General features: G+C 45.4%; 1 protein-coding gene across 3 annotated transcripts; it reads left to right on the forward strand.

The window, feature by feature from the left end:
• Positions 1-320: 320 nt before the first annotated feature.
• LOC138303521 (zinc finger protein 90 homolog) lies at positions 321-26397 on the forward strand. 3 transcript variants are annotated; one of them, XM_069242726.1, is made up of 8 exons: positions 321-379; positions 2919-3045; positions 5074-5188; positions 7791-7904; positions 8084-8197; positions 13849-13938; positions 16578-16688; positions 21988-26397. In XM_069242726.1, the coding sequence occupies exons 3-8, from the start codon at positions 5164-5166 to the stop codon at positions 22743-22745; spliced, it is 1212 nt and encodes a 403-aa protein (XP_069098827.1). In that variant the 5' UTR covers positions 321-379; positions 2919-3045; positions 5074-5163; the 3' UTR covers positions 22746-26397. The 3 variants fall into 3 exon arrangements, with proteins under 3 accessions (XP_069098827.1, XP_069098826.1, XP_069098825.1); XM_069242725.1 differs by having other exon boundaries at positions 5074-5184; XM_069242724.1 differs by lacking the exon at positions 321-379 and adding an exon at positions 511-688 and having other exon boundaries at positions 5074-5184.
• The last annotated feature ends 66 nt before the right edge of the window (positions 26398-26463 follow it).

Consider the following 26463-nt stretch of genomic DNA (forward strand, 5'->3'; position numbering starts at 1 on the left):
CACACTCATATAGATACAAATTACGCGTGCGCTCCACAGGGTATACTGCTCCCTTCAATAAACTCACTTAGATAATCACTGCGCATGCGCTCCACTACAGACACTGCTCTGGCACACAACCAGTTACATGGTTATGAGGCATGCGCTCCATTGGAGATGTGCTCACTGAACACGCCAGACAGTTAATGCTTGTCGTGAGCAACCTACGCACGAGTGAGCTATCTGTTTTCATCTGCTGAGTATGGAGTATCTCTCCAGTGAGCCTACTCTCTCGCACCCGAGCAGCGTCTCGGAGAGTGCGGCTCAGTTCCCACCCAGAGGTTTGCACCAGAGCTATTCTTAGGAGGCGGTACTAGTGAGCCGGAGTGCGCATGCGTGGGTAAGCAGTGTTTCTCCACGGAGCTTTGCTGTGTATCGGGGTGCACATGCGCGGATGAGCCGTGTATCTCTACTGCGCTCTGGTGAGCATGCGCAGGTGATGAGTGTCTCTCCAGTGAGTCTGCTCTCTCACACCCGAGCAGGGTCCTGGAGAGTACAGCTCAGTTCCCACCCAGAGCTGCTGTTTTTAGGGGTTCATAGGAGGCGCTCCCGGGGCTCCTTCACCCCTCTGCCCGGCCTGGACCCATCCCTCACCCGGAGAATTCCAATGGAGGTGACGGCAGGAGCCCCCAGGCAGCTGCCCCGGAAGGTGAGCCTGGGGAGGGCCCGAGCGCAGGGCGAGGCTTCTTGAACCACAAATAACCAAAACCACCAATAGCCTCATCACAGGCCTGCTCTTGGCAGCAGATGCTGCGCGTAGCCTCCCCGGTGCCCCCGCCTCCTGAGGCCGCAAAATATCCAGAACATCCAGCTGTACTCTGAGGGCGTTTGGGCGGCGGGGTCACTCTGTCACAACGGTGAGCGATAACCCATCCACTGAAACCTAAATAGTTTCCCGTGGGATTTAGATTTCGGCAGATGGGATATCCATCACATCCATCACTATTGTGACGCAGTAACCCGTCCACCAAAATCAAAACAAGGCGGAGTTTGGCGGACGGGTTACTCTGTCACAAACGGGACAGATACACCGTCCGCCGTATTACAATACTCATAGGATATAATGGAATCGTAATTCGGCATACAGGACATGTGACAGAGTAACCCCATCCGCCAAACTCTAAATCAGGCCCTTAGTACTCGTGTGTTCCTGTCTCTGGTCACACTTTTGTAACAATAGCTCTGTTCCCCGCACATCTGCTGGGGGACTGCTAAATGCAGTTACTACACTCTCCGAGGATATATTCTAATCTTTGAATGTGCACCTCCCTTGTGTCACATGCTGTGAGCTCAGGTTCTCAGTTCCCCCTGTGCCTCTGGTGTTTATTAATGTACACCTCTTACTCCTCTGGTTGTCCTTTCCTCTATTGGACATCTCTGCTTCTGGTCATCTATAATGCACAGTAGTAAACATTTCACTTTCAAGAATAAACACAGCACAGACTCACAAGCTCACTATTGTAGAAGAATAAAAGCTTAAAAGGAATGATTGAAGTTCAGCATGTTTTTTAACGTATATGGTGCACCATGCAAAACATTTGCTGTCGTTAAGCACTGTAAATAACAGGTCGTTACTGTTATCCATTTAGTGATACTTTTTATATTGAACTTTGAAAAATGACAACTTAGATTGCTTGTCTAGAACTAAGCCCAATTAACTCATGAGACCGTCTTGCCAAAATAGCATAATTTACATCTGGATCAAACTGAAATAATGAGTTGGGAAATATGAAATGAAAAGACGTGGTTTAAACAGCTAAAATAACCAAAAGTATAACAACACTTGAGCCAGGAGGTTTACAATTGGTTACTTATCATCTCTGGAAATTCCCAGATTAAAAACTGATTTACACCATGATTAGAGGGCAAGTTCTGAGGCTCTAAACTGTATAGTAATACTTTCTGCAAATTCGGCTTGAGACTAAAGTTCAACTACAGACTTAATCAGGCTTCATTGTATTTTTAACATTGATCACGGGAGGCCTAAGTACATCTGTAATATAGTGGGATACAATAAAGCTGGAGCCACAGATTAGCGCTCAGAGGTAGGATTGGGTTGGTTTTTTAGGGCTGCAACCACAGATACATTAGGTGCAAGTTATCAGGCTATCACATGCATTGCTAAGGCCCCACAATCCAAGAGTGCCTGTTTTGGGGCAAACTAGATGACAGGAAATTTTGAAGAGTTTTCGAAACCAACATGTTCCACTGTCCCAATGCACTTCATTGATCAAAGTACTGGGGTTTTTTGGGCTCTATTTACATGCTGAATTAAAATTTAAAAATAAAATATAATAAAATACATAATCAATACTGCGTATTATAAACATACCCTGGATATTTTGGGTTCTGAGGATGGGGGGAAAGGGAGGGGGGTGTTAAGGGGGAATGAAGGGCAGCACATTTATAGAAATACCAAAATAAATCCCCACCAAAATATAACACATTTTAGCACTTTAAAATTGGTAGAGCTGGGCATGTTAAGTTTGGGCAAAGATGTATTAGTCCATTGATGTATGCAATTTTAGGGACACAGACCATAGACACCTGCGAGCTGAGAGGGTGGGGCCACGTCAGAGTTCGGCCATTGAGAAATTACAGTAACAAACATTTGAAATCTATTCCCTTATTGCAATCTAATACAGATATTTTCAAGCATGTGGAAAGAGCACCTAAATTAAATAAGGGCTTGATATTTACTAAATAAACAGGTGAATTTACCCACATAACTCCACTAAGTCACAGCATTACGTGCCCCTTTGGCCTTCATTTTCCGTAGCCACTTTTGTTGCTTATCAGCCATCCAAAATGCCAAGATGTAAGCATTGTATAATGCTGAATGCATTGATGAATCTGTGATGTCAAACTTGCTTTTCCAGGAACGAGTTTCATTCCAGGATGTTGCTGCTCATTTCTCTAAAGAGGACTGGAAGCTTCTACACCAGTGGCAGACTGAACTTTATGAGACCGTGATAAAGGAAATTCACCACACGTTGATGTCTCTTGGTAAAGTTACTCTGAATGCTCTTATGATAAATGAACCCCATGATTCTGGTTCATAAGCTCAGAAAAACATATTTAATAATCAGTTTTACTTAAAAATACTGTACTTTGTAATTGAAATATTACTTATGAAGCCTGATAGAACTCAAGTCTTTCTGGACACATGCTTGATGTCAAGTGATTTACTAAATCTTCCACTGTGCATTGGAAGTTCCATTTATTTGAAATTTTGTTTGCGTTTTCAGGCATTTTACAAGCATGTTCACTATTGTGTTCAGCAAACCTATACTTTGCTAGTCACTTCAAGTTTACATTGTTACAGCTTAGAATTTTTCATGTATTATAGCCCACTGCCAAGTGCTAACGGGTTGTTAAAGGCCTTGTGGCAAGGTACATCTCCAGCTGTAGCAAGGGATTTGACCTTTAGCTACTGATATAGCTGGAGGCAGCAGAATCAGATGAGATGCATACTACTGCAACATTTCATTTATTCAGGGTACAATATTTCACACTAGTATGGAGAAACAGAAAGACAGATAATGGAATGAGCGAGCCAATGGTCTTTACCCATCAGTATTGGGCCTCTTCAGTTGAGTGTTGAGAGCAGGACAGAACAGCAGAATGCCTAATTATACCCACTCAGGGAATATTATGCGCCTAGCTGCCTCACTGCGCCAATGCAGTTGGATTTGATTTCCTTCTGTTTGAAAGGATGGTGCAGGCGCACCCCACCTATCAGGTAGGACAGATTTCTCCATGCCGTGCCGCGTGAGATGACTCCTGGTGATGTCAGTAGCCTCATTGACCTTATCTTTAGAGCAGTAATAGCTTTTAATTGCCCTCTCAACATTATGGACCATTCCTTTTGTGCCAGGCTCTTAATTACGAGTAATAATGCTTAATTAGAGAATACATTCGTTTTTAAGTGTAAAGTGCATTAACTGCAGCGATACTGAACTCTAAGCGAGCTGAGTGATTGACAGTGCAGGAAGAATGACTGAGGCCCTCACATGTGCCCTACACACCCTCACTCACGCTGCACCTGGCCAGCTGCGCTTTGTACTCCTTCAGCTCTGCTATGCCCAGTGTGTTATTCACGTACATCTCATGCACGCTAAAGGTGGTCATAGCGCCAGGTCATTATTGCTCAGAACTTGTAGTGGATCTTGTGGTCTAACTATCTGTAGCATCTCCTATGTTACTTAATGTACAATACACCACAGATGACCCTGATGAAAAATGTAGGTCACAAATTTGAGTCCATGGTCCCTACACAAGAATGCTCGCTTTTCTTTCCACCGTTGTAATTATGACTCAATTTAGGGGGTTATTACAACTTTGGAGGAGGTGTTAATCCGTCCCAAAAGTGACGGTAAAGAGACGGATATACCACCAGCCGTATTACGAGTTCCATAGGATATAATGGACTCGTAATACGGCTGGTGGCATATCCGTCACTTTACTGTCACTTTTGGGACGGATTAACACCTCCTCCAAAGTTGTAATAACCCCCTTAGACTATAAAGCTACAAAATTCAAATTTTTAAATTACACCAAAGTGTATTATGAAATGTTAACGTGAAAGCATTGTACGTAAAAATTGACACACAGAGCTTGTGATCACCTTTATTACTTTACGTAATTTTGAAGGGCAGATTGTTTCTAACTTTTATATAAAGTACCTTCTTTTGACACATAATTAATCAGAAGTGTGTTAGTTTGATCATTTCTCTCCATACAGTTTGTAGATTCTGAGACTAGCACCCCACCCCGGAGACCACTCCCTCCAGCTGCTGGGTGAAAATGCTCTCCATGCTAAACTCTGCTCAAGTGGGCCTTGGGGTTCTCCATCAGTGCGTTTTTTTAATTCCACATGTATATCCAAATTCACACTCCTGGTGTTCCATTCAGGGCCCTAGGAAATGAGCTGGGATCAACTTAAACTTTACTTTTGTGAGTAACTTTCCTTACGTATTTGTTGATTAAAGAAAGGCGTAGAGTGATTTGATGTCTCACATTTCTTTAAACCAGGCCCTCTTATTGCCGATGCTGTGTTTTCATTGAAACCAAAAGAAAGGGAGGAAGTGTTAATCCTGGACCAAGAAGATTCGAAGATGAGAGATGGGAGCCAATGTCCCTCGAGTGAGTGAGTGCAGCACCTGTTATTGTGATATATACAGGAAATGATGGGGCTTTTAGCCACTTAAGTCATCTGACGCTGACAGAAAGAGACACGGATGCAAACATCTTTAAAGTCCAACATACATGACCTGTCTCCAGGGACAGACCGCACACAGATGCTCAGCACCTGCAGCTAAAGTGCAAGAGCTCAGCTCCGCCCTAACTCCCCCCCGTGACCTGACATCTCTGAAGCCACATTGAGAGTATGGTGATTATGAGGCAGCCTCATACCCTCGAAGCAAAGGCGGTGTACAGTGCTCCTTGGCACTAGAATATTATTTGTAAGTATTTGGAGTAGAAAGCATGCAGACTTGTTGGTTTTAGTGTCTCAGTCTGTGAGGTCAGTTTTGAAGTATTGGCTCAGTAACTTCCCTGGCCTCTGTTCACCTTCCCCACAAAATGAATGAGTCAAGTAGAAAACATTGACAAACCCTTCACTCTTTTCTGCTGTCGATCATGGCCATTATTAAACAAACAAAGTGTTGGAATGGGCTTCCCAAGGCTCACGTGTCGTATGTGAATAGTGGAAGAGGATGTGCAGGGTGAGAGGCTCCGCTTCCACTGTCGCGTGTAGAAGCAGTGGAGGAGAGAGGCTGGAGCCATAAATGCATCTTGAATGTGACTGAGAAGGAGAGGTCCCTGTAGCCTCAAAGACGAAGCCTTTATCCCTGGGTTTGAGCCCCTGCTCCAGTCCGTTGCTCCGATACATGCAGACCCTGAAAGAAGGTCCGGGGACGCTTGGATGTGAGGTTATGAGGGACATCTGTGAGGCCTGTCTTGAGAGGGCCTACAGTGCATGCTTGAAACTGACCATCAACATTTCACAGTTTGTCTCAAGTACTGGAGTGGCCTCTGAGGCACAACACCGCTGGTAATCCAATTTGTATCAATTTGGAGACTAGCTCTTAAGAGTGTGAATTTCACTGAAAATATGTTTTGTCTATAAATTACGGATATTGACTGTGCTAGAGCAGAACTATTCAATGTTCTTTTCTTTCAGTCCTTATCTCTCAGGAGGTTCACATTTTCACATGCAGTGGTGAGCTGTTCCCCCATACCCCCCTCTCACAAGTCACCAGGCGCGGGCCTTCGATATTTATTTGCTCATTTAGAACGCGGGATCGCGAAGGGGCAGTAACATTTTAGAAGTTTGACTGAATGGTAGCAGAGACCAGAAGGGAGGAAGGAAATGTAACCAAATAGATGGCATTGACCCATCTATTTACAGTCTGGGGGATGACACATTTTCAAAGGCTAAGCCTACTGTGACTGCCGGAGAATCGACGATCATTGGTCAGAGTACCTCAGACATTACACCCAAGTTAGGCTGAGTGTCCCAAAGTGCCTATTTTCCTTTTTGGGACTGCCACTGAACGCCTGGAAGTCTTGAACTGGTAAGCAAAGAAGTGAACCCCTCGTGCTGGGAGAAATCTCACAGCTGCTCAGGCACATTTACTTTTTGTTTTTCAATAGAACAAAAAAAGTTGCTGAGTGACTGAAATAAACATGGCAGTCACTCAGAGAAGTTTCAGTGCGGTTAGCAGAGCAGGCTGCGACAGCAGCTCTGCTGAAGGCAGAGATCGCTGCCCGCCTTGCTAAGACTCTAGGTATGACAAGGCTGTATTCTGTCAGGTCAGCCGAGTGGATCCCTCTGCTGAGCTGGTGGAAAAGAGTATGGTCTCCCGTATGCCAAAACAGACTACGGGCCTGATTACGACCTTGGCAGAAGGGGTACTCCGTCACAAAGGTGACTGATATCCCGTTCGCTGTATTACAAGTTCCATGATATCCTATGGAACTTGTAAGACGGTGGGAGGGATATCCTATCTGCCAAGGTCGTAATCAGGCCCTATGTGTTTCGTGGAGCATTTTGGGGGGCCCATGATAGATGTACAACTGGGGGCGTTCTGGTAATACCATCTCTCTTTTGGGAGCCAGAACTATTCATCTATATGAATTCATCAGGCGGTTACACAACCAATTTCTGAGGCGATTCCCTGGCCTGTAAGAGGTTTTTGTGTTGAAGTAATTTGCGTCACAGTTTTACTCCTTCTGGGGCAAGTGTCAGAGCGATACGTTTCAAACCAGCTATGGTTACGTCAGTTTGAGATTTAGAGACCTCAGTGTGCCCAACCGCACGACAGAAGGCCACTCTAGGTTTGAACATAAGGGAGCCAATGTGTAGCCTGCCAAGCGAGGGCGTAAAGGGCTGGTGTAGGAACCAGCTGAGCGGTGCTATATGGTCCTGGCCATTCCAGCATTACACAGCTCAGTCATGCCACCCCCAACATCTGCCCCTCTGATCTTACTGACACTCCTGCATCTTAAAGAAGGTGAAATGTGCTACCTGAAATGGACCACACACAGCTCACATGTATCCAGGAGCACAGGCTGGTCCCACACACCACAGGAAACCGAGTCCTGACAGGAAGGAGGGCCATTGCCTAATGGTGATATCAGCTTGTAATTCCCATCTGCTAGACCTGTGAAATTCCATATCTTGAATGATGTGCTTAATACTTTTTCAGTGGTCCGGTGGTAAGCGACTAACATGTTTTTTTTAACAGGTGATATGATTACCAGTTCTGATGTGTCATTCAGGAGCCAGCAATCGACAAAGCTCGAAATAAAGGGCACGGAGGACCCGAACCAGTGGGGAAATCAATATCACCCCAGTGCAGGTCAGAAGCGCTTGGAATGTTTCTCATTCGGAATAAAATTCTGGCTGATATTCAAAGAGTAATTTGTCGCTGGGTGACGCTTCATTCAAGTAGCTTATCCTAATTATTAATCTCTCACTTTTATACATCTAATTATAAGGTATGATATGTAACTGGTAACATTAATTGGTTTTCAACAGAATTTCCATTCCCAAATTCTGACACTGCTTTGAGGGAGGAAAATGCGTTTGAGTCCAGTTCGAAGGACCATCGTGCTACAGACCTAAGAGAGCGCAGCATTGGCTCAAGTGCAGGTAAAATGTGTCCCGAAGTGTATAGATGACTGGTGTCTCAGAGAAAGTGATCCATCCTTGTTTCACTAAGGCTCAAAATCAATAAAATGTTCCAACACTCTGCCATCACTTGCCCATCTCACACAGTCATCTAGAACAGCCCCTTACTAGCTCATTCTAGTGTTTCTCACCCACTCGTGGTCCGCGTTCTCAAGTTCTGTATGCTGTGTTCAAATGAGAGGCATATTTTCTGCTATATTATATTACCAGGTGTTACTATTACCCAGTTTTCGTTACTCAGTTTACCAAACTCAAAGGCTCAAAGTGTGGTCTTCCTTGCCAGGCTTCAAATCTAAACACTCCAGCACCCTGCGTTTGTTTTCAGCGAGTGTTCAGCTCCTAAAGGGCTGTTGTGCTATATTATCTAATTGTTCCTGTCTAGCTGGTGGCTTCTTGATGTTGTGAGAAATGAATCCCTTCAAGGATGGACGAGGGTCTTAGGGTCTGATTTTGAGTTTGCAGAGGAGGTTACTCCATAACAAACACGACGGATATCCCCTCCGCTGTATTATGATTCCATTGTTGTGTAGCCATTTTAGTTATAGTTCCATGCACGTTATTTTAGCATACTAGGCCTGCTGCTGTGCACTTGAACCTAGATATATTTTATTCAGCCTCATTTTATTATTGCTACAATAGCCAATTTTGCAGTTTTGTTTTATTTCTCTCTATCTGTTTTTGCCTAGGCCAGCACTACGTTCTCAAACAAGACATTCTTGCACACTCTGTGCTTCTTTCAAAGCTGCAGTAAGATAGGTTGCCAGTGAACGTGGTACAAGTTTTGTCTCGGACATTCATCCTTACGTAGGGACATTTTCTCAGAACATCAGCTGTTTTATTATAAAAACTTTTCCCTGTCCCTTACACGTTAGAGGGAGATTCCAGCCAGAGAACCACAGCTGTATGCTGATTGCTGAACGCTTCTCTACAGCTGCTTATGCAGACTTCAGGCCTTTGCTCAGGTATTGGATCATAGAAATTGTAATACGGCAGGCTGGATATCCAGAGTAACCCCTCCGTTAAACTCTAAATTAGGCTCATAGTCTATTGGAAACTAAAATGTTTGTCGATGTCTCTCTACTGCTCATTTCTCCCAGCAGCTAATTCCATATTTGAGCTACCATTTAGGAGAAAGTTTGGTTTCCCAGTCAAAATTGGCAGGTTCTGAGTACTCCAAATAGGACGATTGCCGGTGCACACCTGACCTAAAAAAACGGAAGAGATTGATGAGAATGGAGACACACAGAGCCTGAAACTAAATCCCGCTCTCAACAGGGAGGCATTCTACCTTCAAAAGATTGAATGAAATGTGGTGTCTGGCCAGAAGTGCATAATTCTTTCCACTAAGAGAACCTGTCATGAAAAACTGATGTTGGTTTCAATCCAGTGTTTACCAAGTCTGGTAGTGATTAAGGAAATATAATTGTCTCTAAAGACACACCACAGACCTGTGATACTGCAATAGACGTGGGTGGTGTGCATTCCTCGCAGGAGTCTTTCCCTCTGCCCTCTCTGATATGGGTGTGAACAGCCTTCGCAGACTGGCATGACAGCTTTTGCGGCAGGATGGAAACCCCCAGTTGCACATATTTCTCCCACACATGTGTAGCTACATTAAATATAAACACAAATAAGAACAACGCAGTCAAGTAGTCTTGCTGTTTCCCATACTCATCCAGCTCCTTCGTGCACTCCCCCCCAAATGGTTTCCCGCTTTACAGTTGCTTCTGCAGTTTTGTTTCTCCATTTTCTGACACAACCCGTGGCAAATCCTACTATTCCCCCCTTGAAAGTCAAATATTTTAATTGACAAAGATGCAAAGTCGCATAACAATATAAAGAAATAGATGCTTGCTTCTTCATCAATCAGACCCGCAGCTCTGCCTAGACACTTTCACTGTTTTACATAATATGAGCCTGCCTCCCGCAAGCATCGTCTTCACTGAAGATCCAGGCGTTAGCCATTCTCATTACCGGCGTCGCTTTTCAAACCATAAGGTCTGGTTCCCTTTCTTCTTCTGGCTCCCTCTCTGAACAAATATACCACCTGGAACTGGCCAGACTGGGCAGAATAGTGCAAATGTGGCCGGCTGAAGAACAAAATATGTTAGAGAGCAAACTTTCAGGAGCATTAAACTGAAGCGCCCAGGGACCCTGGGAACGGGAATTATAGAAAGACTCCAGTCAAAAGTACTCCACCGAGAACAAAACACTGCTAAGGAGGCCGCTGTACAGTTTATACCACAACAACACAAGGCGCTGTTCTTGTACAAAGACTTTAAGCGTTTAATTGAAGAGACAGTAATTCAACTCACCCAGTTCTTGTTGGTCATCTCTTGCTTATTGTGCCCAAAGTACACCTACCTGCAGGAAATATAATGAATATGAGACCAGAGATAGCACAACAGTATTACAATCTATTCATGCAAATCTGTATAGAATTAGCTAACAACCTGTCTCATCAGACCTGATATCTAAGTTCACCACATTCAGTTTATCACAGTTTGCGTCAACTCTAAAACTTGCCAAAAGAACTTGGGGGGTCATTATGACCCAGGGGGTTGGAGATAATGTGGCGGTAGTACCGCCAACAGGCTGGCGGTACTTACCACCACATTATGACATTGGCCAATGTACCACTCCGACCGCCATGGCGGTAGCAGCCTTCGGGCTGAAGATAAGACTCTCCAGCCCAGCAGCCGCTATTGTTCCACCGGCGGTATCATGACCCTGCCTACTGCCATGGTTTTCATGGCGTTTGTAATGCCACAAAAACCATGGCTGTAGGCCCTGTCAGTGACAGGGAATTCCTTCCCTATCACTAACAGGAGGCTCCCTCCTACATCCACGCTCCCCCTCCCTTCCTACCTCCCCCCATTCACACACACATACACGCACACATCCATACCCACATTCACACTGACACGCAGACACGCATTCACATGTCCATGCATACACGTATTCGCACACATGCATACACCCCCGCAAACAACACTACACACACATACATGCACACACACCCACACAACACCCCCACCCACCTCCCCTGTCAGAAACCCAACATACCTGGATCCAGGGGGTCTTCCGGCAGGGCACGGGACGAGGCTCTGCTACCGCCAGGAGCGCCTCCCAGCAGAACACCGCCAGAACATGCGGCTGGCAGCAGTCTACTGGCGTGGCGCTGCTGGTGGTAGCAGCACCACCTCACCACTGTCTGCCAGTTTGGCCACAGCCGGATTTCTGCACTTCTTGTGGCGGAAATCCGGCTGGGGTCATATTATGGAGGACGGGTGGTAGCTGTGGCGACGGTCTTTTGGCGGCTGTTGCTGCGGCGGTAGGCGGTTTTTACATAATGAGGGCCTTAATCTCTTGGGCACTGCCATCAGCTTTAGGATCCGAAAAATTAAAATATCCATATTCTGGAAACCCCTTTACTGCCTTTCCTGTCTATGGCACAAAAACATGCCTGGTGCTTTATTAAGACCACTGCAGGTGCTTGCTTTTGTGATCACTACAAAAGATCCAATAATATGCCAGACTGCAAAATGTGGCCTAAAATGACGTTAATGGAAGGAGAGAGGAAATGCCTATATGACAAAGTGTTATTTTGCCTTGGACTCCGAAATTTCTTCTTCAGGAGCGTATGTAGATAGATATGTTCTCCTGCAGCAGAGAGGGACTATGGGGCATATTTACAAGACCCTTGCGCCGACCTAGCATCATATTTTTATGCTAACGTGGAGTTAAGGAGGCCTTTCTCCTGCAGCGTATTTACTAAGTGCCACAATACTTGTATTGCACCACTCTGTAACCCCTTGCGCCACATTATGCCTGCACCTGCAACAGGAATAATGTTTGCAAGGCAGGCGTTTCGATGCAGGAAGGCCTGAAAAAATGGCGCAGTGAAATTTACATTTCAGTGCGCCATTTTTTCCTACAATATTACTACTAACTGACCAATCTGGTGAGAAGAGAAGAGACCAAGTGTAGTCACCACTAAAACACCGGTCCTGACTGTCACACCAACCTGTACCACCCACCTGAAGCAAATGACCATCAGCAGCGGACTCGCACATCACACAAACAAACATTGGAAATGATTCTTGCTACATTAGATGGCGGGACGCCCAGGTTCCCATCACAGGTGCCAGAATCAACAGAGCACAATCAAACTAGGTTCTCAAATTTCACTGTTCATTCAAAGGCACATTCATATCTTATTTAATACTATGCACACAAAGCCTGATGCATATGTTCTGTGTTGGTAAAACCGACTGGACAATTAGATGTCAAGACATTCAATGGAGACCAATGTGTGCAGCACAAGAGAGGGGAAAAAAACACATCAGTTGGTGGATATTATTTACAAAGCTTATAAATGCAACAGTTCGAACTTCGAACAACAGAGGAACAAAAGGTTTGTAAATTCAAAATAATGCAAATATTTGGTGCACCTGATGGGGTTTAGAAAGAAAAATAGGTGTGTCCACGCGTTACCGAGCCAGGGCCCCTTTCTGTTTCATCTGCTTAACCTTGGGACAACTGCAGAAATCCTGGGACACCCATAAAGCACCGTCCTCTGCCCGCCCGTAGATGCCGACCTGTGGCGTCACCCCCACTTCCTTCCTGAGCGGAGGTCTCCAATCTTCATGTGTGTGAGTCTCGCCGGACGGTAAGCTGCAACTCAGCCTTACTTAAAGGCAACATCTCTGAACGGCAGCTTCAGCAGCGCTTGGAAATGAAGCGCTTTCTTCATTTCTGTTTCTAGCCAAGGTGAGCTTCCTTTGCAGGAGATGGTTCTGCCGTGCTGTGGAAATGTCTGTTCTCATTGCAGAGCGTGGAAAAACCCTCTGTGTGCTTGACGCAAACCACCCAGTTATACGCATTGGCGTAATATTCTTCTGCACTTGCTTGGTGGGGTCTCTTGTCAGGTCACAGGATTTAATGCTCTCGGCAGTTCCTTGTGAGGTCACGGAATGTGATGTTCTCTGGGGTCCCCCGTTAAGTTATGTCATGTGATGTTCTCTGAGGTCCCCCATGACGTCACGTAATTTGATGTTCTCTGGAGTCCTCTGTCAGGGCATGGAATGTGGCCCTCTTTGGGTTCTGTGTGAGGCCATGGGGTGTGATGTTTTGGGGGTTCCGTGTGAGGTAGCTGAACGTGACCCTCTGGGGGTTCCATGTGACATCATGGACTGTGATGGTCTGCGGCGAGGGTCCTTGTGAGGTTATGGATTCTGAGGTCCTTCTTAAGTCATGAAATGCAAGACTTTCTGGCTGCCCCTGTGAAATCGCAGCATGTGGTGGTCCTGAGTTCCCTGTGAGGTCCTAGAATTAGATGCACTCTGTGGTTCTCATGGTGACGGTTGGGGTATGAGGACCTGGGCTTAGCATTTCCAACGTCTTGCTCCTGGGGTCCATTTGTCTGTGATGTACTACTTTTTGTACATACCTAGTAAACCAACGAAAACTCTACATGGTGCCTGTGTACTCACATACTGGGGACCCTTTGGTTCAATGACACCTTTTGAAATGATTGTGCAGAACATGCCCTATTATGCATTTTAACAAATGGTCCTGTTTGACTGAAAACATCTCCCTCCTCAACACAGGAGACATTCAAGTCATCATAAAAGAGGAAGAGACAAACTCCAGAGACCTGCGGGAATCTGAGCAGAGAGAAGACATCTATATGAACACAGGTGAGTGAACGGCGGCTATGAGACGTGAGACGATCACTCCCAGAAGCCTGCGCCGCCGTCAACCTACTTCTATTCTACCATAAGCTGCCAGAGCCTGAACTTCACCGACTCCTCCAGGTGCGGGCTCCAGCTCTGGCTCTGGTGTTCTGCTTTCCTCTTACGCTTCCAATTCTGGAAATGAGGGCTTTACGAATGTGGGCGTTCTGCTCTGTCTGGATGAGATTTTGGAAATTATGTACTGTTGTTGATAAGCATATAATGTTCAGCTGACAAAAGATCCTAAAAATATTGTATCTGCTCCTATACTCAGCAAATTGGTAATTGTGTACAAAAACTAAATTCTATAGAAAGACATGGAAAAAGTTACATTTCGCACCCTTGTGAGCCTTTTGTCCAGAGTATTTCTGGGGGTCCCCATCAGTCACTACTACTGCTGAGGGCTTGAAGCGCCCTTGAGATCTGGTTGGAAGGCCCTCAAAAAAGGGCTAAATAGCAAATGTGGATGAACTGCAATTTCCATGGGCACAGCAGCAATCTGCTTTTGACCCCTTCCTAACAATCACTTCCAGACCAGTAGAAATGTATTTGTAACAATAATAAGTTCAGGGAGGTCAAAATAAGACAAAGTCTTCTGGTCTGCAACTTTAATATGGGAAACTGTTTGTTCTTGCAACATATTTCGCAGCAGCCTGAGCTTCCGCGCCTCATGTTACCGGGTAATTCACAGTCAGTCGCTTTCTGTTTCGGTCATTATTAGTAAAGCTGAACCAAGAGCAGTCACAGGGCCCGTCTGAATCAGCGGTGTCTAGGATTGCTCGATCCATGCCACATTTTCAGAACAGCCACCTGCGTTGTAAACGAGCTCCACTTATATTCATTTAATGCACGTTTACCTCTTTTGTGTAGTCGGAAAGTGTGCCATCTTTTCAGACCTCTAAGACCTCAATCAGCCTTCTTGGTCCAGGCCCTTCAGATTCATTGATCTCTACAGACTCCAACTACACGGACCCCGACGGCCTTGTGTGTATATCTGGTGACTTATGTCTGAGAACTTCCCTCCTCCTGGCTGTGAGGCGGACCCTAATCTGCCTCCTCCCGCCTTGACTTTCAGATAAAGACCATAACCTGTTCTAGGCAGTGACCATATCCTAGAGACGTTTATGTGTAAACATTAGAGCCGCCTCTCTGGGTTGCATTCAGGTTTCATGATCGGCTTGCCTGACAGCAGCAGATACTCTAAACTGGCCTTTTGTTTGCGAGAGACCACCCGGGAAAGGCACCTGTGACTCATTCCTATTTGGAGGATTTCCTCAAAGTGGTTCTCAGTTCTTTATCTTGGATCTGGCTCTCAGGCATTTGAGCTTTCTAGCATCTCATTTGCTAAATGAAGGCTGAATGTCTTCATAGACACCGCCTTAATTGGTCCCTCATTACCCGTCTATGTGGAACTATTACATAGCTAGTTTGGCACCTTGACTGCTATTGTATGTAGTGCTTTGTGCACCTATCTCACTGCCATGTCTAAAGCTTGTGTGATGTACAATTTTGCAAAAGCTTTGAACTGTAAATATATTCAAGTTTAACTAGGATAACAGATCCTTGGCGATGGCTAACTACATGGGTTAAAGTATTGTATTCCATGAAAAAGAAAAATGTGTCTGCTGGAGGGCCTAACTGAGAAGAATAGAGCCAGTAATTGTGCAGGTGCATTCGGTGGTGGTTGTGGTGATTGAGATGGAGCTTATGGAGGTGGAGGTTATGGTGACTGAGGTAATGCTTATGCCGGTGGTGGTTGTGTGATTTCAGGCAGTGCTGTTGGAGGTGGAGGTTATGATGATTCAGATAGTACTTGTGCCGGTGGTGGTTGTATGATTACAGGTAGTGCTTATGCCGGTGGTGGTTGTGATGAGTGAGATGGAGCTTGTGGAGGTTATGGTGACTGAGGTAATGCTTGTGCTGGTTGTGTGATTTCAGGTAGTGCTGTTGGCGTTGGAGGTTATGATGTTGAGCTAGTGCTTGTTGCAGTTGAGGTTATGGTGTGTGAGGTAGTGGTTAATGTGTTGGTGGTGGTAGTGTGTATTCAGGTAGTGCTGTTGGCAGTGGAGGTTATGGTGATTGAGCTAGTGCTTGTTGCAATTGAGCTTATTGTGTTTGAGGTAGCGCTTATGGTGCCGGTGGTGGTTGTGTGATTTCAGGTAGTGCTTATGCCGGTGGTGGTTGTGTGATTTCAGGTAGTACTTATGCCGGTGGTGGTTGTGTGATTTCAGGTAGTACTTATGCCGGTGGTGGTTGTGTGATTTCAGGTAGTGCTTATGCTGGTTGTGGTTGTGTGATTTCAGGTAGTGCTTATGTCAGTGGTGGTTGTGTGATTTCAGGTGGTACTTATGCCGGTGGTGGTTGTGTCATTTCAGGTAGTGCTGCTGGTGGTGAAGTTTATGGTGATTGAGGTAGTGCTTATGGTGCCAGTGGTGGTTGGTGTGATTGTACTGCTTGTGCCACTAGTGGTTGAGGTAGGGCTCGGACTTAAGATCTTCAAGATCTCGTAACAGTAGTATTTGTTACCACAAATCTGGTGGTGTGCCACAGGAAAGCAAATCTTTCAAGACATATGTAGAAGTAAAGTTTTGTTTTCCATATAGAGCATGAAGCAATCACACAACTTGTACCTTGTATCATAAAAGAAGATGGAACGGCTCATTCAATGGAACACGAGGACTCCAGCACAAGAGGCAGCAGTTATGTACCAACAGGTAAGTTGAGGGAGCTTGCCTTGTTACAAGTTCAGAAGATTGAAGTCTTTCTGTGTTTGACTGCTGTACTAAGGAATGTGCTTCTGAAAAAGCAATATTTTAGGTGAATGGCCTGAGGGTTCACATGATTATCAGAACATAATAAGAAGTCACTGAGCCCATTATTTTTCTCAGTGTAGGTGTGTTACCATTTGTCAACTAATCTGTCTACTAACCTTTTGTTGCCAATGTGTTTGTTCACTCAGAGGTGAGGTATATTTTCAGAATGTCACCTGATGTTTACTTTATATACATAGAAGTGCACAGAAACAACACTGTTTTTTCAAAGGTACTTCTATTAGATGTTATACAGTTGCTATACAGAATTAGCTAGGTGTGATCTTTTTGAATTTCATTTTTTAATACCAACTCATATTAAGCCTGTTTACATATTTCTTTAATCTGCTAACTTCCATACTGGTGCTCAAGGTAGTAGAACATACATTGTACACGTTAAAACCTCTCTAAAGATAATTAAAAAAGAAAACTTTCAAGAATGTTTCCAGATCTCTTCAAAGGCTTCTTTTCTTTCTTTTACCACAGAGTTTACCACTTCTAGAACAGCTGTTTGACATTTCCATGACCTGCTGTTTCACATCTCAAGACATCACACTTTCCAATTGTAGGAAGCTGGTCTGGTGTGTGGGGAGCACCTATGGTGTTATCACCTTATACCAGGTCCAGGTATCCCGTATCAATGAAGTGTAGTCAGTGTCTAGAAGCCAGGCTGTCTAGAGGTAGCTGTGGATGAGCAGCCAAAGCTTATCTAGGAGACATGCAAAGCTTAGGCAATACCACTGTAGTCACACAGCACTTACACACATGAAAGAACCACACAATGTTACAAAAATAAAGGTACTTTATTATAGTAACACAGATACTAAAACAAATGTATAAGCAATACCCCAACTGCAGGTAAGTAAACACACTATTATGTACACATTAGAAATCAGTAATAGCATAGAAAGGAATAGGCATTGCTAAAAGCAAAGGCAAATATTGAGGACCCTAGGGGAGGGCCAAACCATATACTAAAAAAGTGGAATGTGAAAGGCAGTCCCCCCACCCAAGGAAGTGGAATCAATAGAGGGGAGTTGGAGGAACTAGGAACCCCAAAAGTTAAGTACCAGAGTGCCCCCAGTGACCAGGAGAGAAGAGGTAAGTACCTGGTTTTCCCCAAACCCAACAGGAGGACTTTGGAAAAGGATTATGCAAGACCCAATCAAGACTGGAAGAACCCAAAGATGGATCCTGACAGAAGAGGACCTTAAAAGGAAGGGGACCAAGACCAGTTCAAGTTGGAGTGTTCGGTTGTGGCAGGAGCCACTACCCACCCTTCTGTCGATGCAGGAGCAGGTCGACGGTGGACGAAGAAGGTCAGCAGTGCAGCACAGGAGCGGAAGAGGAGTTCCAGAAGTGATGCAAGTGATGTCCCACATCGGCAGTCGTGATGCAGTCAGTTAGTGGTGCTGGAAAACCACCAACAAGCTTTGGAAAATGCAAGAGATGGCGAATAAGGGTTGCAGGGCTGAAGAGGACCAGTAAGGTCCAGGGGACTCAACCCACAGAGGGAAGTCCGGGGTGACCCTCAGCAGCTGGAAGAGTCTCAAGAGAAGGCAGCCACCACAGGAGACCCACAGGCATCTGGCACAGGAGTCGCAGTTAGGCCCACTCAGCACACCTGAAGAAGTGTCCCACATCACTAGAGCAGCAGACAGGACACTGTGCGTTGCAGGAAGAAGTGCTGGAGGCTGGGGCTACCTGGAGCCTGAAGATCTCTTGGAGGAGGAACAAACAAGCCGTGGTAGCTGCAAGAGTCGCTGTGCACAGGGGTAACGTCCTGCAAGGAGAGGCAAGGGCTTACTGTCTCCCAAGTTGGACAGCTGCAAGAGAGGACTAAGGGGACCACTCCAGACTCCTATGATGCAGGTTCCCTGTAGTTCCGGAGGAGAGAAGATCCACACACCTGTTTGTCGTTGCAGTTGGTGCCTGCGGATGTAGGGGAGTGACTCCTTCACTCCAAGGGAGATTCCTTCTTACTTCTTGTGCAGACTGAAGACTCGCCACCCTCAGAGGATGCACAGCCAGGGAAATGTTGCAGTTGCTGGAAGGAGGCGGAGAAACAATGTTGCAGAGTGGAGTTGTCACTGAAGTTGCAGATTGTCGATTCCTGGAGGGTCAAGTTGCAGCCCTGGTGGCCAGAAGATGAAGTAAACGATGCAGAGGAGTCCTTCGGGAATTTTGCAAGTCAAATATAAGACCTCACTCAAGAGGGAGACTCTAGATAGCCCAGGAAGTGGGTTTGGTCACCTAGCAGGGCGACCACCTATCAGGATCTTGGATTCAAGATGGCAGAATCAAGTGGCCACCAGCAGGAGCTCTGGGCACCACTGCTAGGGTGGTGATGGACAGGGAGTGGTCAGTCCCCATTCCTTTGTCCAGTTTTGCACCAGAGCAGGAACCAGGAGTTGCTGGACTGGTGAAAAAAGGTTTATGTAAGGCAGTACCCTCCCAAGCCATGTAACACCTATTTCCAAGGGATAGGTTGTTGCCTCCCTCTCTCAAATGAAATCCTTTGTTCTGCCTTCCTCTGCCTGAGCTGGTCAAGCAGCAGGAGAGCAGAAACCTGTCTGAGGTGTGGCAGCAGCATGGGCTGCCCGGAAAACCCCAGAAGACTAGTCAGAGTAATGCTTGGGGTCCTCTAAGGAGCCCCCAGGGTGCATAGAAACATACAACCAATACTGGCAACAGTATTGGGGTATTATTCAGACATGTTTGATACCAAACATGCCCAGGTTCAGAGTTACCATTATGTAGCTGGACACAGGTCCAGTAAACAGGTAAAATGGCTTCCCAGCACTTACGAGGTCCAGTGTAATGGAGCTGGGTACCTCTGCTCAAGCAGGGGTGCCTTCACACACAGGTACCTGCACCCTACCCCCTGGGCTAGGACGGCCTGCCATAGGGGTGACTTACAGTGCTCTGGTGCAGTGACCTGTAGTGAAAGGGTGCATGCACCTTTTCACGCAAGCTACAATGGCAGGCCTGCACACACATTTTGCATGGGTTCCCATGGGTGGCACAATATATGCTGCAGCCCATGGGGAACTCCTGGTGCCCCAAAGCCCTGGTTACCTAAGTACCCTATACTAGGGACTTATACGGGGGCACCAGTATTCCAATTGGGGTGTGCAATGTTCTAAACAACCATATTTAGAGGGAGAGAGCACAGCCACTGGGGTCCTGGTTAGCAGGATCCCACTGAAAAACAGTCAAAACACACTGACAGCAGGCAAAAAGTGGGGGTAACCGTGCCAAAAAGAGGGTACTTTCCTACATCAATTTCACCAGTACTTCCCTTTCCATTACAGCTTCTTGAATCCACATCTTCTCAGTTGTATTTTGATTTTTAATCTCTGAGTCATCATTGAAAATGATTGTTTTATTGATCATCTGTTTTTCTTGCCCCGCTATTAAACAGATCCTTTTCTGCATTTGGCAAATCAGCAATCTGCAACTTTCGAACACCTCAGTAACATATGTATATTGCTACCCTACTTAGGTGCCTAGGCTAGTCACAGGTATAATTACACAAACATCTTATTCATAATCTTCCAGAGGATGCTGCTTACTTACCCCAGGGGGATTCAAAGTACAGCCGGGTCGCTTAATTGCTGGCCTTCAAAAAAGGGATTCCATGCTCCACTTTCTATGATTTATTTTGATTTTTACTAGACAGTCAGAACCAAGTTTCAGATATCTTGGTTTACTTGCAGGATTTTTTCAGCCTTGTACCTTGGTTTCCTTGTTCCTCTATGGGCCTCTCCCAAGACTGAGCACTGTCTCCTCCCCTATCTATGTGCATTTGTAATGGAAGCCGATAACATATCAGCAGTGGCTTGTTATGTTACTCAAAGCTTTCATAGTGCACTCATAATCCCTGGATGGTTTCCTGCACTCACCACCAACCTGCCCTACGCCCACCATTTAAAGCAACCTTGAAAAGCACTTGGAAAGCATCAAGGTTTTTTGATGCCTCTTGAAATTGAGATGTTCAGATGTCAAACAAAGTCGAATTGGCACCTGTTTCACAAAGAAGACACCAATACCAAGAAAGCTCAGCCTCATTTCCACTGTCTCATGTCCAAAGGAATGTTAAAAAGTATTCACAAGAACTGTTCTGACGAATGAAGGGGTTGTGTGGGAGAGGGCGGGGTAGGTGGTCTATAAGAAAGGTACGGAATTTGCTCGTACTATTCATGCACCAGACGCACTGTCATGAGCTTAATCTGTACTGATATACAGAACCAGTGAAGGCAGTGAATAAGGGTGTGGGTAAGGGGTGCAGACAGTGAATAGGAGGATGCAGTCCTTTGGGGTAGGGGATCGTAACAGAACTAGGACTCTGCGGGGTTCCGAATGGTTGAACGAACAAAGCCAACCCCAGGAGTGTTGTAAGAGTTGAGAGTGTTCATTAAGTAAAAGTGGGCAGACGTAAGAGACAATATCTGAGGAAAAGCTCACAAAGGTGTCCTGCATCTCAAATGTCACTTTCATGCCCACCTGACTTTATGTCATCAGCCCTGAAGTTAGAGATTTGTTTCAGCATCCTTTCGCAACCGCTCCATGTGCCTTGGCGCTAATACAGGGGCCTTTCATACCTTTTTCATTCATAACAGCCTTAAGAGGTGAGCAGGGGGTTGGCTATCCTCGGCTCCTGTATTTTTTTATACTGACGGGCAAACAATGCTTTTGCTCGGATTTCAGGAATCTAGGAAACTACTGAAACTTGTAGGTCCTCTGATACAGAAGCAGACGAGGGTGTTTATACTTCCACAGCAGATCCACAGTGAAAGGAAACTACTCCAGGGAATGGAAAGTCCGTTCTCTTGCGTGTTAACACGAGCAGTGCACAACACATGACAACAGCACACACTCACGTTTTGCCCAAAGCTGAAGGGCCCACACTAGAATTAAACAGACTTGAATTCTAACCCTTAGACTCTGCTTTACTACCGTCTAAGCATAAACTACACATAGCCTTGCTGACATGTGCGAAAGCCTGCACCTTATGGTGTATCAAACAACGCCTTATTAAACCATACCACACACGTCACGGGGTTTGCTACAGGACCCAGAGGGCTGCGTTTTGAGACTTCGGTTTATGTTGCAGATTATTAGCATAAGCATAATATTTTTTGTGTCAGCAGTTTTCTTACACGAGGAAAGCTAATTTTTTTGTCTCTCATTACTCCCGCAGATGATCGGGTTTTTAAAAGGAAAATGAGCTATAAGGAGTCCGACAGATGTACAAAAAAAGCATTGTTAATGGGAAAAGTAAAAACAAAGGGATTCCTTCAGAAAGAAACAGGCATGTTAGCGAAGATGTTTCCTGGAAGTAATCAGGAGCTGGCGGATGAGAGAAGCGCTCCCTGCGGCGGTGCATATATGAAGGACACTTATACTCATTTATATCCAGGTTTGGGCACAGGGGTGGCACTGGAAAGACACAATGAGTGTGAGAGTGAAGCACAAAGCACAGCACTTGCCGTGTACCCACAAGATGGACGGAAAATCCCAAGTTCAAACTGTGTGCAAACCCGCAGCCCCCTGGAAGATCTTGGCAAGGTGAGCTTGGGGTCGGGACTCGGAGATGTGAGTTCGTTGTCTGATCAGTGCGCGGCCTACAGCAAGACCTTCCATCGGCTGGGGAGTGAGATCGCCTTGGAGAGGACGCTCAGTGCGGACAGACCCTATGTGTGTGTCAAATGTTATAAGCGCTTCCGCAATATGTGGAAACTGACTCGTCACCAGGCCACACACAGCAAAGAAAGGCCGTACATCTGTGCCGAATGTGGGAAAAACTACAACCGAAGTGACAGTCTCTTAAGGCACCAGAAATCACACACAGAGCGACTTGTACGACCCTGTGCGGTGTGGACGACCCCTGTGTATGAGCACCAGAAGGGGGCCGCCCTTGGCCATTCACCCAAAGCCAGTGTGCAGTCGAGTTTGTGAAACTCTTCACAGGTCTGATGACCCACGCACAAGTAACCACAGGTTTCACGGTGGAGGGATGTTGTGTCACCAGAAGTGAGTCTCCTGCTTTAATGACCACAAGGTGCTGTTGAAAATACACACTGGAGCAGTTTTTAGCCACTGTGGGCAAATGTACAGCGAGATCTGAAAAGACACGAACAGCAAGCAGGAGGCCCTGGATATTTACCCCCCCCCCACCAGCGCCTTGAAACCCTAACGGGCACATAGCGCGCTTTATAAATGTAATGATTGATTGATTGATTCCATGAATAATGCCCTGTCTAAGGGACCAGCGCACACCGCTCCTACATGGTATTAATATGAAACAAGACCGCTTGTGCAATAAACTTCACTTTACACTAACACCACACGTGCTGCAGGCAAGGAGATCATAATATCATTACCTTGTTATTAACACTTGCACAATCTGTGGTTTGTGCAGAAAATAAGACCAACCTCTCAGTCCTGGATGTATTGATAAGTACTAGGGCTCACGTAGACAGTAGTGACACTGTGAGACTGGTAAGCACAAACCAATAGCAAACGTGAGTGCAGTAAGGCACAGGTTACAAGTATGGGAACATAACAATAAAAACAGTACCTTACTCTTTTATATAGTACCGCATATTGCACCTTTGCCAGTTGTACGTACTGTAAATACCGCATGGGGAGTACCCGCTTTTACCTTACTGAATCTGGCACCCTCGAAAGGATGGAAGGTTAGTTGGAGTAACCCATGACCTACAGATCCTGGCAGAAGTCAGCAGCAAGTGTTTTACTCATTGCTCCATCTTAGCACTGTTTCAAACATGATTTCCAGGGCACAGTGCCACATCTTATACTAGTGAATATAAGTGGCTGGCATCAATTCAAGCGATTCGCCCATCACTTTTTTTTCTTCTGTGGTGCAATGCCCTAAGTTCGACGGGTGTACCCAGGCGTGATGGATCTTGTGCTCCCGGTGCCACAGGACTCAGGCTCTACCTCACTGAGAAGATCTAGTTAGACCAAAAGCAATGTGGGGGTTTTTGTGTTCCGGTCTGGAAGGGTCCTGGCCTGGAAGTTTGGGCTGGACATTCCCTATTGAAGCAGGACCAAGACGTATTTGCATAGTGCGAGTTTCCGTCTAGAGTGGGACTTTGGGTGAAAAATGGGACACATGTCTAGCCAGCATGAGTGCCTGTGTGGTTGTTAGATATCATCACATGATTAGCAGGCAGAAGTAGGTCTTTCCTCATCCCTCAGCCACATGTTCCTGGCACGGAAGAGGAGCTAGAAGCAAGTTCTACCCTGTTCAAGAGAAAGACCTTCAGCTCCAGGAGCATTACCCTGGCCTTTAGAATGTTGCTGCCCTTTAACTTTCAAGGATGACAGTTGCTACTATTGGTGTTTTTTTGTTGTGACCTCCACTTTTATTCAATTTTATGTCTTTTTCCGAACCTCCACTGGAGATGGAGATCACTGTACACTAGAAGTGAAAGGGAAACATAGAAGGAAAGTAAGTGAAAGTGAAACCTAGAAAGAAAGTGTTTATAACCCTTAGCTCTCTGTGCTGAACCAGAGCAGTTGGACTATCCTCCAGTCTGGCCAGCGTTTATGCCTCCCGCCGTAAATAATGGTACACTTCGCAAGCATTGGCATCTCCACTGTGCGGGCAGTTTTTGTCTTGCGTTACCATGATTCTGTTCTGATAATAAAATGCTTCACATACCAGAGTGTTTTACTCTCTCCTGCTATATGAGATGGAGTCAGAGACCCTTTCACTCACTTGGCAAGCAGTATCCAGAGTGCTGAGTAAAGATAATTGAAACTCGTCATGGCTTGTGCCCTCAGCCTCCCTCCATGGCACCTGATTAGGGATAAACATGGATTCCCCCTCTGTCACAGCTGGGCAGCTACTTCTGGCATCAATTTAGTAAACATCTGGGTTGCTGAGTTTATGGCAAAGGACAATGCCCTGTGGTGTTAATGTAATCCATCCTTCCCACTGCCTGCTATGAACCTAAAGTACTTCCAGGCAGAAAGTGGAAGCATGCTTTCTGTAAAGCTGTCAAGACATTGACTAATCAGTCAGGAACACCGCGTTTGTGATCGAGTCTCCATTTTCCATTTTGTACAAGGAAATAGGACATTTGGAAAAAATTCAATCTAGGGAATTAATTATTGTATGTGTTTGATTTAGCACAAACTGAGCTCCAAGGAACAACTGAGCACTCTGGAAACAGAGAATATTGTATTGAAGCAGCTAAAACACTGCTCAGGCATGCAATGCATTGCGTAAGTGCGAATCAGATATTATTTTTCTGATACCCATAAGGATTTTACGGCAGTAACGTTGTTTGTAAGTGTCATTTATTGTTCAAACTGCCAGATTGAAACCTACAATAAAATTCCAACAAGATCTCACAAACTGGGAAGATATGGGGATGGGGTGGATCATATAATTGGGCTGAAATTAACAGCATAATGTACAGCTTTTTCCTCATACCAAAAGAAGTGCTACTACATTTATGAGGTGGTGGGTGGGGGGGGAATAAAATGATCTGGCAAACATCAAGTCATTTTTGGTAAGTTTTGAAAGTAAGGCCTCAACGAACCTAGAGGTAAATCTAATTTAAGCCCTGATCAAAAACCAGTTTCATTGCACCTAGCAGGATATGTTCCTTGCCACCAGATGGAGCTCTGGAGTACCAGGTCATGGTACAGAGGGGAGATGGGGCAGTAGAGATATCTCTTGGGATTTCTCTGGGTAGTGAGTTCTGCTGCTTCAGGTTCTGGTGTCTGGAGAAGCAAAAGACTCAACCCTGACAAACATTTCTGTGTTTCCTCCTGTAGTTGCTTGTGGATCTGTTAGGGCATTGTTTTCCTGTTAACATACATTGTCCATGTCTGAATCCTTCACTTAGAAACCATGAGGATTTGGCACTCTCGCCTTTTGGTAAAAGCTTCAACAAGATTACAGGACGTTGCAATCTCAGCCCCAGCTTTTCACTTGTCTGAGATAAAATCTGTGGTGGCAAGGACAGACGTATTCCATAAAGGAATAATCTGTTACTGTCTTTTGTGAGCTTGGAAGATTCAAACCATGTCTGAAGTCTGTTACATACTGCGCCTGCAGAAGTGCTGGAAAGGCTTGACTATATCTCTGAGGATACCAGAGCTGCTGACAAGTGGATTGTCTCCATGGCAGATGTGGAATCGATGAACCAGATGGTGTCGTCTTCTGAGCACGCCTTCTCAGTTACCAGGCTGCTGGGTCTGCTCCACCTAAACAATGAAGACTGCTACAGAGGTTTCTTGTTCCTTTTCAAATGGGAACACTTAGTGCTGGGCACCCATCCTTTACTCTGTTCTTGGGAAAGTGCTGTTTTTATACATTTTCTCAGTTGAGGCAGCATCTGTAACCATTCTTGAGACAGATAAATACATATTTATACACAAAATTGATATTGCAAGCTGCCTTTGTGTGAAATTGGAGTCTTAACTGAACTGCAGCTTGACGCTTTGTAATCGTTTAATGTAATATGCTAACGTACTTTCAAGAAATGGTTTTATGATAGAAAACCGGTATGTAAACTTGGGATACTAGCAGTACTATGAAACTGAGGTGCTAAATAAAGCAATTATGTGATCTCTTGTGGTGTTATTGATTTCTAACTGAACAAGTACAGTTTTTCATGGAAGCGTATTTATTTAT

The sequence above is a fragment of the Pleurodeles waltl genome, chromosome 7 (assembly GCF_031143425.1).
Source record: "Pleurodeles waltl isolate 20211129_DDA chromosome 7, aPleWal1.hap1.20221129, whole genome shotgun sequence".
NCBI classification, from domain to species: Eukaryota; Metazoa; Chordata; class Amphibia; order Caudata; family Salamandridae; genus Pleurodeles; species Pleurodeles waltl.